Source organism: Stomoxys calcitrans, chromosome 5 (assembly GCF_963082655.1).
Source record: "Stomoxys calcitrans chromosome 5, idStoCalc2.1, whole genome shotgun sequence".
Lineage (NCBI taxonomy): Eukaryota > Metazoa > Arthropoda > Insecta > Diptera > Muscidae > Stomoxys > Stomoxys calcitrans.
Window position 1 is genome coordinate 261,859 of NC_081556.1, and position 17,780 is coordinate 279,638.

The window sequence follows — 17,780 nt, forward strand, 5'->3', positions numbered from 1 at the left end:
GCTTCATAATTCGACCCCAAGTAAACGACCTCATATTTCAATTTCTTTGAAATAAGCAATCCCACACCCGATCCTCTTCTATCAGGGCGATCGTTCCTACAGATGTTAAAAATAAAAATACATTATTACTTTTCAATTGTATATTAAAGAACTCCATTGGTAGCTAATATAGGAGCCGTACGTAGACTTTTGTCGGCCACTGTAAAATTAATTCATTGTTGGGAAAAACTCCTTTGGTTTTATTTAAGAGTTTTATAATGAATAACTATGAAATGTTGACATTTCCTGTGGGTGATTTTGGTGTTGCCGAAACATAGGGAAATTGCAATTCTAACAGTTGTTGTTGTTGTAGCAGTGTTGTACACTTAGGCGGCAGCCCTTGCCGATGAAGGAATCCATCGGGTCAATCCGGTACGAACAACCGGCTGCCATGGAATTGAATTCTAACAGTTATGCCTTTGGTGTGAAGCAAAAACTTACCCAGTCAGGTTCACTTTTTAGGGATATCACATAGATTTGTAAAATAGGAGTACTAAGACACAATGCAAGCTTTCTTTCTGTAAAAATACGACTTTATTGAATATTAAAAACAGTTAAAACAAAGAGTGTGTAAAAATATATACTTGACAAGAAATCATTGTAGATAGAAGAAAGAAGTCTCAATTTACAATGTCCGAGTTTTTCTTTGCGCTCAATGAGGAAGACCAAAATGGTGACATGAAAAACCTAGATTTTAATACCAAAAATGCCAAGTTCAAGCACCGGTGTGTGCATTTTTGACATATCTATTTTGTTTTGTCTTGTTTTTTTTTTTTTTTTTTTAATAGATATCATTATATTATCTGCAAATACAAACTATCACAACAGGGGTATTGTTAGAAGAAATTTCAAAACCAATTTAGATTAATAAACAATTGTGTGTACAGTTGCTGATTTAGAAGAGAATATTTGTCTACAAATGATTGGATTTGTTTACATACTTTTCCATTTGTATATGTACATACAAAAGTTTCAATTTATACAGTTTATTTGTAAAAAAATATAAAATATATGTATGCGTCGTCTGTTAGAGTATCCTCTTGTGGTCGCCTTAGACTAAAACTTAACTACGTTCAAATATATGTGTAATATTCCTTTTTTTCCATTATACATATATTAAGTGGGACGGACATGCAATTTGTTCTTTAATATTCGAGTTCTTACATCAACTTTGTATAAAAATGTAATTGACAAATGTTAAGGCATCAATTTTGTTTTGTGGTTTCTTTTCATTTTTCATTTAGTCCAATATTTGTATGTTGGTATATCAGATCACAGTTATGATTTGTCCAACACTTTCGCTCTTTTCAATTGTTGCGCAGTCTTTCCATTTTTATTAGCCAATTTAAAAATTTTGTTTTTTAATATTTGTATAAAGGCCGCGGCATTTGCTTACTTATATAATAATTTCTGCATAACTTTGAGTAACCCTTGCCATGCATAGGTGTAAAAGTAAAATATAATGAGGGGGAGCATTGACGTTTTATGTGTGCAACAACACAACGCATATTCTTTGACAATTCAATTGTATGCAAGCTCCAAGTTTATCCTCCAAATGCAAGGAGAACAAAGGTGTCTTCAGTTATAAGGATGTCTTCCGCCAATGGGGACTTATTGTAAATTGGGTTTTCTATAATCAGGTTTCTTAAATGCATCCATATAGGCATTTTGCAGATCCCGTATCTATTGGAATACCCTTTTGCTTGAGGCCATTCGTTAATTGCTGATATTTTACAAGACACAATCGAATTGCGTGGTAGTGGTAGTCGCTTTTTTTTACTTCGACTGTCGAAACTTCAAGTTTATAATTCATCGGTTATGTGGAGAAAAAAACCGAGGTTGAGCTTTGAAAACCGTCAACGCATTTTTGTACATCATATCGAGGAAATATAAACTCGAATCCGGCAGTCGTACTTAGGGCCAATAAATACCTGGATTCAAATGTATAAAGATTATATAAAAATATACAACTGTTGATGGGTGTGTGTGTGTGTGTGTATGTATGTAGTTGTGCTGTTTATGATCATCATCATCATCATCATATCAACATAGTAATCAGTCTAATTAGGTTGTTTGTTAAATACTTGTATTTGCAATGGGATTACTTGTACAGCATTCCGTTGAATAGGCTCATTATGAATAATATACAAATGTTTGTTCTTGAAAACGACTGGGGCATTACTCAGATATAGATAACACCTTGACGTCAAACAATGATATGTATGAGAGTAAAAAATTTGAACTTAAGAGGATTGCGGACGACTAAAGAGTTGATACATGGTTGATTTTGTACTTAATTATGTATAGTCGGTTATAGAGTCCAATCCTATGTTAGAGTATGTATAAAAAATACCTTTAATACGTATGTATGTCTATATTGTAAAGTGTTCTAGACTCCCCTTGTTATAACTACTGTTAGACTATTTGCTACACTTAAGATTCAGATGTGTGTGGACGTTTCAAACGTCCTGTTACAAGTATTTCTAAATATATGTATGTGTATAACTACGAACAAATTGCGCTTTAAATATAATTTTGTATATACAACAAAGAGGGGAAATAAAAATAACAAAAAAAATCGGGACATTGTTCAGATATTAATTCAAGTAATGTTTTTGTAGCAGCATCTAGTCAACTAGTGGTAAGTGGTATAAGTAGATCTTCGAGGCCAACAGTTTAGTTAGCCGTACGTCCGTTTTACAAAACATTAGTCGAATAAATATCGCTCGTTTAAAATCGTAAATGGGGGGGAATTCGTATAAACGCTAAAATTAACTTTAAACTAAACAAAACAAAAACGTTTAAAAAATTTTACTAAAAATGCTTGTATATGTCCCTTCTGGTAAGCCAGAGTAGATGCCAACATGTACAAATTCTACGTGATCATATGTACGTGCGCTTGACTTTTGTTAATGTGGACGTTTTGCAGGGTAATTCCTTTTCGAGATTCTCTGTTGAGTTTTTACATTCATGACTGCGGTCCTTCTCTAAATCCAAACTGGGTTTTCCCGGATGGCAGTAATGGTTAGTGTTCATAAGCAAATTTATATCTTTGCCATGTTTTAGGCCAAACGTCCTGGAAAGATGTAGAGAGAGAGAGAGAGACAGAGAAAGGTATTTGTGAGCAATGAATATATCGCTTCAATAACATTGACTTACGGATTGGCATTGAATTGATTTCTATGACTGCTATGTATGGACGGGGGTTTGCAATTGCGTTTGGAAACGTGGAGACCAACTACCATACCAATGATGAAAACTAATGCCAAAGCCAATGCACCGAAACCCCAATAAAAGCTTTTTCCAGCCAATTGAAGTTTTTGTTCCTCACCAACGGCGGTGGCGTGGAGGGGATCTGCAAGTATTAAGTAGAATTAGTAAAACAGTCGCTAGGATATACCTTCAATCAATGTTTATTTATGTACCATTCACAGAGTTCATTAGATCATGGGGGTCAACTGAGTGCAAGGTGATCTTATTTTCCTCGTTAAATGTGCCCAGAAGAAAGTCATCAGCCATTGCTGTGGGCACATCCAAGTCCGGTGAGTTGAGATCGTTGTCCATGGGTGTAGAAATTCCATTAACGGAGGCCACATTTGCATAAATGTGCTTTTTTGCCACATCTTCATCCCCATGTTGTAGGGTATTAAATTGCGAGTCCAAATTGTTATCTGTAACAGTGCCGAAATTCAAAATAGTACCATCGGGAACAACGGTTCCAGGCCCTCGGCCACTGGCAGATGACTTGGGGCACAATGCTTTAGCCGCCTTTTTGGTTGTGTTCAATGATTGCAAGAAGGATTTAGTACCAAACTTGTGATTCGGTTGCGAAAGATTTTTGCATTCATGTGTCTGTTGATCCCAAGCACAATTGGGATCTTGAATTTGTAAACAATTCGCACAATCAATGATGTGGGAGCAATGGTGCAATGGGACCGTAACTAAGCTGCCATCACTAACAACCAACAAATTATTGGTCTTTGGGGACACAATCAATTCGCGTACTGGTATTCCAATGGGTAGTACTTGGAGCTCAGATATTAGGACCGTCTTCAAATTGTCAATGCTGGCCGAAGTCCCGCCGCTTGAGGGCGTAGGTATATTTATGAACTTGGTAACTTTGCCATCGTCCGTGCCTGTGTAAATAACATCGTAATAGTCACCGTTTAGTGCTCGAACTTGCGGATCAATGGCAATTGATGTAAGACGATGGTACAAATGAACCTTTGTCAGTAATGGGCGACCGTATATAGCCGGTACGGACGTTTCCATAAGCGGGTGGTTTTTAACAAAGTTAACCGCTATACTGGACAAGGTACGAGAATCGGGTACGCATTGACCTGGTCGCGGAACGGGAACTTGTTCTTCTTGCACAGGCAACCACTGAGATTGACTGTCCTTTTGTGATCTGAAACGACCTTCAAAGGCATCCATAATATCATCAATGTTGAAGGCACAAACTGCCGAGCCAGGTATCGCATTTACGGACGTTGTGAAAACGCCATACACCAAGGCATTTGGGCCACTTTCAATCACAGGACTTATGGCCTCTGAAAGTAGAAAGAGAAAAATTATTTTCTGTGACTTGCTTCAACAGGGGACAACTTCAACTCACGTATTTCATCGAAATAGAATGGATAATCGCCTGGAATCGAACAGTTGAGTCTTGCCTTTAAAAACGATGTCCAAGACTTGATCAAGTTGTATGGTCCACCCCGATCATTTTTGCAAACTCTGCCTACACGCGAATAAACTTTTTTTCCGAGATTCATAAACTCCATCGCTATTTCGCGGAAGAAGAACATAACGAATCCATTGCGTTCTATGGCGCCCACGAAATCGGGCTGGTTCAGTTGCTTCAGATCATATTGATCTGTGCGCAAGTTTTCACGATATATCAAAGGGTCACCGCCGGAAAAATCCGCCACAGTGGCGGAATACAAATGGCCGTCAGCATACGCATATGTACTATTATGGAGTGGGCTATAGGGACACAGTCCTTGGGCTTCCACGTCGCGTACTATTTCATAAAAGCGTGCAACATTTGGATGACTTTCGTCCATTGTGGGTACATAGTGACGACATCTCGGTTTGTATGAATTTGTTCCGCACACTAGAATCTGGTCGTCGTGCAGACGAGCAAACACTCTTATATAGTTATGGCAATCAGCCTCCCGCTTTCCCTTTAGGGCACAGAGCTCCCGATCTGCATCAGATGAAAACCATTCAATACGGCTGTTTTCACGCAGCCCATTTATGCTGATATTGTATATAATATCTCTGTTCGGGGAGAATGTAGAAAAAATAAAATGATTACAACTTGTTTAAGAGCGAATAACATAATAAAAAAGACGAGAAGCGGTCACTTACCTAGCACCAACCAGAATTGTTGTGTCATCATGGTCTAACACTTTATAGTAATCGGTTGTGTTGCCAATAAGCTTTGCCAAAATTCTATCTTGCTCTACAAATTAAAAATTAAAAATAAAAATAAAAAAAGATTTCAGTATTTCGAACTAAAGTGTAAACAAATCTAGTTATTCCCTTGACTTACTTGATTGTAGATCCGGTCTAACATCTGGCATCCATGCATGCGACAGCCCGATTAGTGTTGTTATACAAAATAGTAGGGTCAGAGAGGACATATTTCCCAATCTCTTAATCTGAATTTGAAGCGTCAGTATGGTGGTTTGCATGTTTGTATTCTTTTCGGGACGCTTTTGGCCCGACTATGCTCGATGGTCTGCCCTTTAATATTTAGGGTTGCTGCAATCGCTGTGGCCAGTTGGCTTCTTTTCACAAATCTCCTCAAGCTGGTTGCGGATGAATTACTTTTTCACAGTTTGGTGACGTAGTGGGTGTCTATGCCCCCCTTTGTCAATGCAAAGGGGTTGTTTAGTTTATAAACAGCATGTTCCTTTTGCTCGTTAGGCTTTTTCACATTAAATGTAGTCAATGTCGTGAAAAAAAACAAAGGCTTTCAATTATCCACGCAACAGAAACAAACGCGAATGAGCTCTTAGAGATGCATATGTGCGATGGCTTATACAATTAACCACAATTTACCGAACCGGTATTGTATTATTCTGCAAAAGAAATAGAGATAAAAGTCTCAGTGCGGTTACACGTTGGGGTAGGTAGAGAATATTGTTGGTGTGTTCGTTAAGATATTTTTCCCCAAAATTGAGCAAATGAGTATTTGAATGGTTGTCGTGCCCATGTTTTTTTACAATATATATACATATATCGATGGCTTAATATATAAAGGAGCTAACTCGATTTTTGTTGCTATACAGGGGAACGAAAAAGTTGACGTAGGCCTTTTTTTAATCACTATAAATCTGTTATTTCCAATTGTATCCACCTGATACTTTGAGGAAACCTACATCGGACATTTGTCTTCCAGAATAAACAAAAAACGAAAAAATTGAGTTAAGTACTTTTTTGTATTATCATTTTCTCTGTCAGCGGAGTGAGTGGTAAAACTTTATGGTTCACATTCTACATCGAACTGGAGACCCAAGTACCAAGAAGTTTTTCAACACAATCTTAATATTGGATACAATCAATCCATTTGACTTTTTAAAGGCTATTTGTTTGCTCCACAAATATGCAATTTAAACTTGTTTGTAATTTCATTATTCACTAATGGCTGATTTACAGTTTTCCCTGCTAAGGGTTGCCAATAATGCTCTTCTTTTTTGCCTTTTAGTCAGGCGGCTTTAATATGTTCGTTTTTCACAGTTGAAAAACCCGTTTACTTTTTTGAAACACTACAATACAGGGAATACAGGGGGACGAAAAAGTTGACATAGGCCTTTTTTTAATCACTATAAATCTGTTATTTCCAATTGTATCCACCTGATACTTTGAGGAAACCTACATCGGACATTTGTCTTCCAGAATAAACAAAAAACGAAAAAATTGAGTTAAGTACTTTTTTGTATTATCATTTTCTCTGTCAGCGGAGTTAGTGGTAAAACTTTATGGTTCACATTCTACATCGAACTGGAGACCCAAGTACCAAGAAGTTTTTCAACACAATCTTAATATTGGATACAATCAATCCATTTGACTTTTTAAAGGCTATTTGTTTGCTCCACAAACATGCAATTTAAACTTGTTTGTAATTTCATTATTCACTAATGGCTGATTTACAGTTTTCCCTGCTAAGGGTTGCCAACAATGCTCTTCTTTTTTGCCTTTTAGTCAGGCGGCTTTAATATGTTCGTTTTTCACAGTTGAAAAACCCGTTTACTGTTTTTGAAACACTACAAAAATCTCAATTTTATTAAAATTTTCCCACAAGTCACGAGGGAATGTCCTACTGAATCAAATCGGCATTGTTTTTGCTTTAAAATCTATTATCAATAAAAAGTAATCGCCGAAAATAAGCGAATATAGTACCAGCTTTAAGATGGATTTATTGCTTCATCCACAATCATATTTTTTTAAGATATATTATTTTTAGAATTTACACACATTTCCGACACTGCAATTAAGTTCTATTCCAATTCTTTGAAAATGCGCTCCAAATATGTCTCTATGAGGCGGCGGGGAGGTCTGGCTAACTCACTCAAGTACGTGGTTGGGGCGTAGCAATCATACCGAGTCGTATCGATGAGTTTTTTGTTTTTACCTTTTTTGCCACAGTGTTATTATTTTTGGCTTCATGAGTGACTTCCTTTTAGCTCCAGAGTCTTTTGACAACTGCCTTAGGGTTGTTTACATTTTGTCAACTCATCATAATTTTCTAAGTGAACTTCTGTGAACCTTTTTGTTTGCTACACTGGATAAAAGTCGACTGTCGGCGTTGTCTCTTACACTACTAGAGCAGTCTCATAAAACAACAACAACAACAAAAACAGGCAAGACATTTTCTACTTCAGCCACCAATAACGTCAGAAAGGTTAGCAAGCACAGGTAAGGCGGGCCCATATATGTGTATGTGCGTAAACCTTTTGTTATTGGTGTTGTTATCAACAACAACCGCTATCATAGGAGGCATCATCATGCTTGGTAGATAGATAGATGATGATGGTACAGTAAAGAAAAGAATAAGGAAAATAAAGAAGGAGTAGGTTCGTAACACATAGGTGGTAGTCGTGAACGTGAATATTTGAGGCCACATGTTTTGGTCTCGCTTTCCCTACTGCTGGCAACGGGGAATTTTCATTTGGAAATCACGTGCGGAAAACGCTCTTTTTTTATCAGGCGCTCATTTCCATTGTAGGATAATTTTCAAATGGGACAAAATCTTCTCTAAATACGTGATATTTTCACGGCTGACGATTGTATTGCATTGGGGCGTATCAAGCAATTTGGTAAAACATGAAAAGATATCACATACACAATAGCCGGTCATTTTCCGTACGAGAAGAACTCTCAAAGAAACCAAATACACAGCTTTAAAGTGTGTGGGAACACCAGCTCTTGTGTTTTGGTGCTATAATTGCTTGAAGACACGTAAATTCCACTTGATGTGGATAATGAACTGTTGTCTGAAATGTGTGAATGTCACCACAGTAACTGACGTTGGCCTCCTTAGGTGTGTAACAAAATTTTTTAGATCGCATGAAATTGCAAGTGGGTTGGTTGTAAGGTCAACATTTTCCTTTTCCGTTAAAAAACAATCGCTGTTGGCCACAAACTGTCTCAATATTAATTATATTAATGGAAAAATGTGATAAGGCAAATCATATTTATTGGTACGTTGTCAAATCGCCTCTTCTCTTTCATTTGAAAGCAATTTATAAAGTAACCACCACTCACTCACCATCGAAAATTCATTAATTCAATTTAAAACTTAATATCGCATTGTAGAATATCTGCATATGTATGTACCTAATTCTATTCTATTTTAATTTTTATTTATTTCCATTTTGCACTAAAAGGCCAACAACAGTTTATGCTAAGGAAAATAGCACTGGCTAATAAGGTTCAATGAGTCCATTTGGTATGTACAACAAGCTGCCATAGGATTGATTTCTCTTTGATCTATCTATCCAAACTCGTTATAACTTGTTCAAAACCGAGATTGCCCACCACTGTTATATCACAGATCAATTTTCTTATGGATAGGAAAACGTATCAATAAAAAGAGCCTTTCTTAAACTTAAAAATGTTTGGAGATGCAGTGACATCTCATATAATACAAAAATCAGAATAATCAAAAGTAGTGTGAAATATATTACATTATATAACTGTACAACCTGGAGCTGGACAGAAGCGACTTCCCGCAAAATCCAAGTTTTCATAAATCGCTGCCTAAGACAAATACTTCGAATTTTCTGGCCAACCCGTATTCCAAATGAAGAATTGCAATTGAGAACAAACCCTGCCCCTGTCTATGTAGAAATAGCGTGTGTTTTTTTGCCCACCACTGTTATATCACAGATCAATTTTTCTATCTTATGGATAAGAAGAGCCTTTCTTAAACTTAAAAATGTTTGGAGATGCAGTGACATCTCATATAATACAAAAATCAGAATCATCAAAAGTAGTGTGAAATATATTTCATTATATAGCTGTACAACTTGGAGCTGGACAGAAGCGACTTCCCGCAAAATCCAAGTTTTCATAAATCGCTGCCTAAGACAAATACTTCGAATTTTCTGGCCAACCCGTATTCCAAATTAAGAATTGCAATTGAGAACAAACCCTGCCCCTGTCTATGTAGAAATCCGATAGAGATAATGGACTTGGTTAGGTCATATCCTACGCGCGATCATATAGCAAGAAATGTCCTAGATTGGAATCCAAAAGGACAGCGATGAAGGTGACGTCCGAAAAACACATAGATACGTCCGAAAACAGAGTTGGAAGCAACTTGTATATTGCGGAATCAAGCCAAGGCTTTGGCCAACGATAGAGTTAGATGAAGAGAACTTGTTGATGTCCTATGCTCACGCTATGGTGGTGCGTTCAAAACAATCAGCTGATATACTAGGTAGCCAAAAAACAAACTCTAACTTTTGTGATAAAATAGTTTAAATCAGAATATTTCTAACACTAATTTAAAATTTTGGAGGCCTCCCCATCGCAGAGGTTACCACCGCAGCGTACATACGATTCTGAACGCTTGTGTTCGAATCATGGCGAGCAACAGTTTAAGTCGATTTCGGTATGCCTAGAAAAGAAGTCTGCCAGAAATTCTTATAAAAAGTGGAAAAAAGTTTTGATTTGGACAAACAATATGCCCATTTATCTTTTGCCATTGTTTTGAATACATATTTATGCTCTACACCACAACCCCGTAACAGTTGCAATGCTAAGAAGTAGTATTTTTTGAGTAGTATTTAATTCCTGATTTATTTTTTAATGAAAATATTTAATGTTTACTTTTATTATATGTGCTATAAATTATTATTGGTAATATTAGTTAAATTTATGAGATTAACTATTTTTGAGTAGTATTTAATTCGTGATTTAGTTTTAAGAAAACTTTTATGGATTGTTTTAATTGTAGCGTTTTAGTCATATTTGGTCTAACGACTTGACTAATAAATGAGCAAATTAAATTAGAGTTAAAAATATAAGACCCATTGTTTAAAATACCGATCGGCTAAGAATGACTTTATAGACAAAATCTCAGCGTAACATTCTCTAATGACAAAATCTTAGCGCCAGGGGCGGACCCTCCTCAAAGCTATTTTTTTTAAAGACAAAATTTCATTGCAATTTTTTCTAGAGGCACAATTTTAATGAAATATATTCTAAATACAAAGTTTTTATAAATTATTTTTCTAAAGCTACATTTTCTATAAAACATCTTTAAAAGACTAAATTTTAATGGTTTTTTTCTAATGAATAAATTTTAATAAAGACAAACATTTGCGAAGTTTAAGGCCAAAATTTTAATGAATGTTTTTCTAAAGACTCAATGTCATTAAAATTTTGTGTAGACAAAGTTTTTAAAAAATATATATATTTTTTTTTCAAAATATCAATAGGTATTTCATATTTTTAAAAAATTATTTCAAATAAAGCCATATCGTTATTTTCAAAGAATTCCATAATTTACAATATAGTATTTAAGACAATTGATTAAGGGTCAAAATCCATCATTCAATAGCAAGCAGTGGGTTTTGACTGGTGATTTCGGCAGAGTGAAATATTTTTTAAACAATATTTAAAATTTACTTTTTGAATTTTTGGATTTCTTCCAAGAAAATCTTTTAACAATGAAAAAGTAATACGAATAAAGATTTCTTTAGTGTTATGTACGAAGACTTTAAGAAATACGTTGGGACTTTATTTACGATAAAATTGCAAGAAATTGTGACAAATAAAAAGGATTGATATTTCTTTATGATGCAAAATATTCTCCAACAATATATGCGCTGCAGAACACTTGTTGCCTCCAGCCTGGCGCCATTTGTTGTGAGTTTTTTTTTTTTTGTTTTTGGCATTGTAAAAAATACGAAAATTTTTTTCACCGAAAGTAAAATTTGAAAAAAATATATATTTTCAATACGGACTGCGGGCTTTATCCAACGATACCAAATGGAAGAGACACAAGATAAAAACAGACCGAAAGAATCATCTTTTTTCATCCGATATGCCCCTTTATAATTGTAGTACTAACGATTTTATAAATTATAATAGAGTTATTTGCGCTCTTGAATTTCAAAAATTCTCGTACAACAAAGAAATAAGTAGTCCACAATAGAGACATTTCGTACAATTTTTTTGTTCCCGTATGCGGTAATTCAGATTTATATAAAGCTCCCATACCTATATTTCATCCTATATGCCATTTTATGGCTAAAGTAGGCGCAATTATGCTTCGATCTATGCAAAATTTAGCATAAGATGTTTTTATAAACATCCCAATACGTAGTCGAAATATGTTCAGATTTAGATAAAGCTTCCATAGTGGAATGTTCATGGGCAAAATTGCCATTGCTATAGATAACCTTCATCCAATCAAATAGTTAATTGATGTTATAGCCACTTTTGGGTGCCCAACTTTACTATATTTTGAATGAGATGTTTTAATTAATTTATTTATTTTATTTATTTCTTAATAGTAATACATAAGCCTCCTCGGCCAAAAAAACGTATTACAAAGATAAATACTATTCCTAAATAAAAATTAAAAAATTAAATACTTCGCAGTTACAAAAAGATGGAGGATTCTTAGCCTAATTCATTTTAATTGGCTCCCCAATCATAACAAGATTACGAAAAAATTTAAATAGTTGGATTTTTTAACAAGTCCCATGTTAGCAATACAAAAAGATTCAAGCAACAACACTAAGTTTGATCTGTAGAATAGAAGTTAATATGTTTTAAGCGAAAAACATTATTCGAGTGTGAAAAGATTCTTAACTCGGCGGGCAATATATTCCAACACCTGGTCACACGAATGCGGAATGATCTTTCGAAAACAGACTTAAATATATGGGGCAAGTTTACCTGAGTACTCCTACTCGAGCGAGAAAAATTAAAGTTCTAAAACGTAGTTAAAATTTTATCAAAATCGGCATAGTTTTAGATGAAGCTCCCATAAATATCTTTCATCCGATAAGACCTTTTATGACAATCCTGGGACTATCATAACAAAATTTCTTTTTTATTATAAATTTATTTATTTTTTATTTACTTATTTTTAACTAATCAATCAAATAACCTTATTGGGACAAACATTGGGAAGTTTCATTGGTCAAAATGAAAATGAATATAAATATTTACGGCTTTACTCACAAAACTTAATGAAGCCCTAAAATAGGTTTATTTGACAGTTGTATAAAGGAGATCTGTCAAATAAACCTATTTCAAATTTACATTAGGTTTTGCGGTTTGAATGGTAAAGAGTTTACAGCAATCTTTTTTTTTTTGTAAAGAATATATTTCAAGTACTTTAGTAACGTTCAATAAGTACCTGGAAGTTTTTGCTATTAGTTAGGAAGTTGATAGTTTTAAACAGATAACAGGGCTGGCAATATTTAATAATGCAAAGCAGACACCTAACGTTCAAGAAAAGCTTGAATGGGCATCCGAGAAATTCTATGGTAAAACGCTGTTAATCAAAGCGACAACGGTTACCACAGACGTAACGTAAAATTCTATGAAAATGCTAAATCAAAATCTGGCCAATTTAGATATAACTTTCATGCAAAACGTCCATTAGTTATGCTTTCGTATTTACTCGAAAGTTATTGCTAGACGTAGTGGTGTAGGGTATTATATAATCGGCTCCGCCCGACTTTGTCTTTCCCTGCTTGTTTTTTAGATGGTGTGAATAGTTAAATTTCTTTATTTCATAGGAACTCCTACATAAGCAAATGTTAAAACGTAGAAAAGCAGTTGAAATAAAGACCCATAAAAATACACAATGAGTCAACATCTGCGCTCACTGCTTGCTCTCTGACTGATAGTAGGTATTTAAAATGGTAGACATGTTTTTGTTTATGCATAAAAAAAATAATTGCCTTAAACAAAAAATATAATTTCCCTTAACATCTATAGCAAGTTGTGTACGGCTCGAGTTTGGTTGAAAAGCAACAGCGTAAAAAAAGTTTAATTAGGTACACATTATAATTCCTAGCCAGCTATTTTAATAATAATAATCTGCTTAGATTAACAATTACTCCATATACATATATGAGCGATGCAAATGCTTAAATTTTGTTGAATTAATGGTGGCATCTGCTGTATAGCACCAAACCAATTGTTTTACTGCTGTATATGTTTGCCTGGAAGTGAAATATGGTAATTGCATTCATAAATTGCTGCTTCCCAGAATATTCAGCTATTAGCGAAGCGCAATTGATAGCGTTCGCCATGGCGTTATTTTTAGGCGGTTGTTTTTTTATTTTAGGCAGGTAATAAAATGAAGCAAATTCGCAAGATTAATAAGTCTTGCGTACTTGGATTGCAAACTTTTAAACTAAACTTGACCACATTTCATTCTTCGATAGTCGGCAAAATGAAAATTCTCCCCTAAACAACACATTAAGAAGCAACTTGAAAATTTCTTGCTGCCTATTCGAGTTTAACCAAAATCCTAAGGGGCCTTTGAAGTCAAGTTTATACAACGTGGCCGAAATGATCCTACTGAGCTTTAAACACAGTGCACTTTAACGGAACACGAAATCGACAACATTCATTTGGAGAAAATCATTGTCATTGTATGTCTTCTATCACCTTATTGCAATGCTTCCACCGATCAATGGTGCAAGCGTTATAATGAAGAATAAACAAATTTGCATTTGCCCATAGAAAAAAAGGAAAACAGGTCTCTGTCAATTGCTCCGTTGATCGCTTTCGGTTGCGCTCGTCTGTGTGCCTGAAACTTATATGGTTTTGCCACTTGACGTCTCTGGACAGCAACATGAATATAAATGTGGTGTTGCTGGTGGCTCATTGCTTCCATAAACCGATATTTCTGCTCTTTTGTAATGGTTTGATAAGCCCATACATAAACATTAATTGGGTTACAAACAGTATACACCACAAGCGCACACATACACACTCTTACCTTTAGTATGCACGCTTCGTCGCTATAACGGGGGGAGCTGTTTGGGGGATAAAAAAAACTCGCATGTAAGTTGTGTACAATGGATCGATGTAGTAAACACCGAGTGGTTTCGTTAAACAATCTTATAACTGGAAGAGCAACATTTGAGAAATGATCATGATGTTGCTCTTTTGTATGTTGGACTTTGATTTTTTTACACGGAAGATTGAAACAGCACCGCACACAAATAAATGCATTGCCCGCCCGGGAAGAATACGCATCGTATACGCCACGCAAAAAGAAATCAAGCAATAAAGAGAATCGAAAACCCAACGGAAGTTGGTTTGGAAAATTATCATTATCAGAAGTGATTTTTTTTTGGTACTAGGATCGGCTAGTAAAAGAATTAAAAATTCCTATTTAAACCTAAAAAATTAGAACCATCTACCTCCTAGTGAGAATTCTACTGTACATAGGGATATGAAATGGGTAGAAGAAAAAATGTACTTCATATTTTAAATATTAGGAGCCCAGTCAAATGTTGTGGGGGCAAATTTCTCAACGTACACCCCTAGGGTCCACTTGCTGAATATTTTAGAACATGTGCAATTTTAAACGTGTAGGTGCTTTTGATAAACGGCATGGCTAAATTATATTAACGAAGTCTTTAATCAAAATTTGTTTAGTTAAAAATGCTGTTTTGCTAAGCCTATGCTATATGATAATAAGCCTATTGAAGTCCTGGACAAGTAAATAACTGATAATGAAAAATAATAAATACTCAACCAAAGAGTTGAGCAAAAGTTCAACATACAGGTAATTAACATAATAATTACCATTTAGAACTAACCTAGGAAAAAAGGTACCGCGAGCTCATACCTATCGATTCTTAATATTTTATACATGCATCTACCCACATATAAATGTCAAAGTGTGTTGACTTGTTTGTTTGTTCCAACTTGTCGCAACAACGATTAAAACTCACGGCCGTAAGCGTTCAAAGGCCTCTGGGGGCGGGCTAGGCACCCAAAAAAGTTTACTCCCCAGAATTTTAAAAATTTTATTGATTTCGCTAAAACTTGCTATAAGCTTTGAAATTTACGTTGATTACATATATTACACCGAGGCCACCGTAGCGCAGGGGTTAGCATGTCCGCCCATGACGCTGAACGCCTGGGTTCGAATCCTGGCGAGACCATCGGAAAAAATGTTCAGCGGTGGTTGTCCCCTCCTAATGCTGGCAACATTTGTGAGGTACTATGCCATGTTAAAAAAATGCCGTTCGGACTCGGCTATAGAAAGGAGACCCCCTATCATTGAGTTTAAAAACTTGAATCGGACAGCACTCATTGATATGTGAGAAGTTTGCCCCTGTTCCTTAGTGAAATGTTCATGGGCAAAATTTGCATTTGCATTTTACATATATTCTCACTCTCTCATTCTCTAATCGTTTAAGTACCAACGTTATGGTATCTCTGCTCCACTTTTTACCATTTGGTCAAAAATTTATTCTCTTATAACATTGATTTTCCTCAATGTATTTCAGTAGTGTTTATCTTAATTTTTCCTTTGAAATTTTAATTTGAGTAAGGCGTTTATATCACAAATGACTCACTGGCGTGATGATATTGTAGTGTATACAATTTTCGTTTTATATGTATCGATATAATAATTTTTTTGTTTTTATTTTTTTAATCGTGGGGTTTTCGGAGGCTGCTTCCTTTCAAACACTTTTTGTATCATTTTTTTTTAAAGGTTTTTTTTTTAACAGTGCATATCATTCATTCAACAGTCTCGACCCACTCAACTCAACTGTATGAAGCCAACCACGAAGTCATACATACATACGTACAAACGTTTTCATGCACCAGCCGCCGTTGTGATACTTCAAACACTATTATTCAGACACCAAGTCGACAAAGACTAGGAGACACATATGTATGGGTCGTTGCTGAGTTTTATATTCTCCCAAATTTCTTGTTGGGTGGATAATAACTGGAAACAGCTCGTTCTGATAGATGCTACATGTTCTCATTTTCTGAACATGCACCTGTAGCTGGTATAGTTTTTCTCACATTAAAGCGTGGACTTGAAATCGAGTTTTATTTGTATGTGTGTATATTTTCAGTGGAGAGATCAGTTGACGTAGAATTTCTGGTTTCTTGCATAAATTACCATGAGTCCAACAAAAATTATGCACTCATATTAAAACTACACAAAACCGACCGAAAAAATAATTGTGTATCACCGAATCGCACTAGATATTTGACAATATGTTATTAGGAGTTGAATTTTCTTTTTTTTTTTTTGAGGCAAACGGAACAAGCATACAAAGATATGAACGTAATTTTTGTTAATAATTCAAGTATTGTAAATTCGGCTTTCTTTGAAAACCATTGTACTGGTGGTATTGGTGTTTTAGGGAGGGGTATTCGGTGGGCTCCCATAACAACGTAACACAAAATGAATTAATTACTTGTTACTTTGTCCTGAGCGGCTAACAAAAACACAACATCAGCACAGGTGAGATTTAAGACTTTTTCTCCCTGGTACAAACCAGAATTTTTTTATTCGGTTATATTTAGTAAACATTCATATTTTTTACTATTTTACTACTCACACACATATAAGTTTTATGGTAGACAAAAGCTGTCAAACCAGTTTCTTCATCTTGCTTATAAAGAAACGCACTAAACACAGATTTTTATAGGACTTGATCTACGGGCTTCTTTGTATTTTTCAACAATTTCATAGCAAATAAAATTTATTTATCGACACAACGAAAAATGGCTGCCATTTCATACAATTTGTTATATGTTTTTTGTTTTAGATTTGTTGTCTTATTTCCTCTCCCATGGACTACTATATATTTTCACACCAACACAACAAATTTGTTTGATATTTTATTTTTTATGAATAAACAATTATTATACCTTCCGCGATAGCCGCGGTATATTAATAATGAATGTTTAATGTTTGAATAAAGAAATAATTAAAATAAATCCACTTAAACACTTGAACTGAAAACGCACACAAAACAGGGAGATAGTGGTATACATACAAACATTTAAGGTGCTGCCATATAACATTAAGCGCAGTTTCATAACGGTGGTGCCTAAATCATTGCATATACGCTGTACGTCAACTACAACTATTAATTCAATTAAAGGCTGGTATATGTTCGTAAAAACATCAAATAAAAAAAATTAAATTTTTGTTTTCAAATAGAAAGAGAATTGGGCCCCTGGTTATTATACCATGTCCCATACCCCATATT

At 35.0% G+C, this 17,780-nt stretch overlaps 1 protein-coding gene and 1 long non-coding RNA gene across 3 annotated transcripts in view; one reads left to right on the forward strand and one right to left on the reverse strand.

The window, feature by feature from the left end:
• Positions 1 to 9,184, forward strand: part of LOC106086524 (uncharacterized) — a 78,950-nt gene extending 69,766 nt beyond the window's left edge. The window contains exon 3 of the long non-coding RNA XR_001221143.2: positions 8,934 to 9,184. This is a non-coding gene — a long non-coding RNA (uncharacterized LOC106086524). The remainder of the gene's footprint in view (positions 1 to 8,933) is intronic.
• On the reverse strand, positions 551 to 17,546 carry LOC106086520 (semaphorin-1A). Of its 2 annotated transcripts, none has more exons than XM_013251225.2 (7): positions 17,437 to 17,546; positions 5,594 to 6,125; positions 5,410 to 5,503; positions 4,655 to 5,319; positions 3,465 to 4,589; positions 3,199 to 3,394; positions 551 to 3,115 (listed from the first exon to the last, which is right to left on the reverse strand). In XM_013251225.2, exons 2-7 carry the CDS (start codon positions 5,733 to 5,735, stop codon positions 2,923 to 2,925), a joined length of 2,415 nt encoding a protein of 804 aa, XP_013106679.1. In that variant the 5' UTR covers positions 5,736 to 6,125; positions 17,437 to 17,546; the 3' UTR covers positions 551 to 2,922. The 2 variants fall into 2 exon arrangements, with proteins under 2 accessions (XP_013106679.1, XP_013106682.1); XM_013251228.2 differs by lacking the exon at positions 17,437 to 17,546 and adding an exon at positions 7,679 to 7,773.
• Between the last annotated feature and the right edge of the window lie 234 nt (positions 17,547 to 17,780).

Excerpts from the sequence above, each read along its gene's own strand:
- LOC106086520 (XM_013251225.2), bottom strand. The coding sequence starts at position 5,735 with ATGCAAACCACCATACTGACGCTTCAAATTCAGATTAAGAGATTGGGA. Across the intron at positions 5,504-5,593 it reads TAGACCGGATCTACAATCAA|AGCAAGATAGAATTTTGGCA; the intron begins GTAAGTCAAGGG and ends TTTAATTTGTAG. Across the intron at positions 3,116-3,198 it reads AATCAATTCAATGCCAATCC|GACGTTTGGCCTAAAACATG; the intron begins GTAAGTCAATGT and ends ACATCTTTCCAG.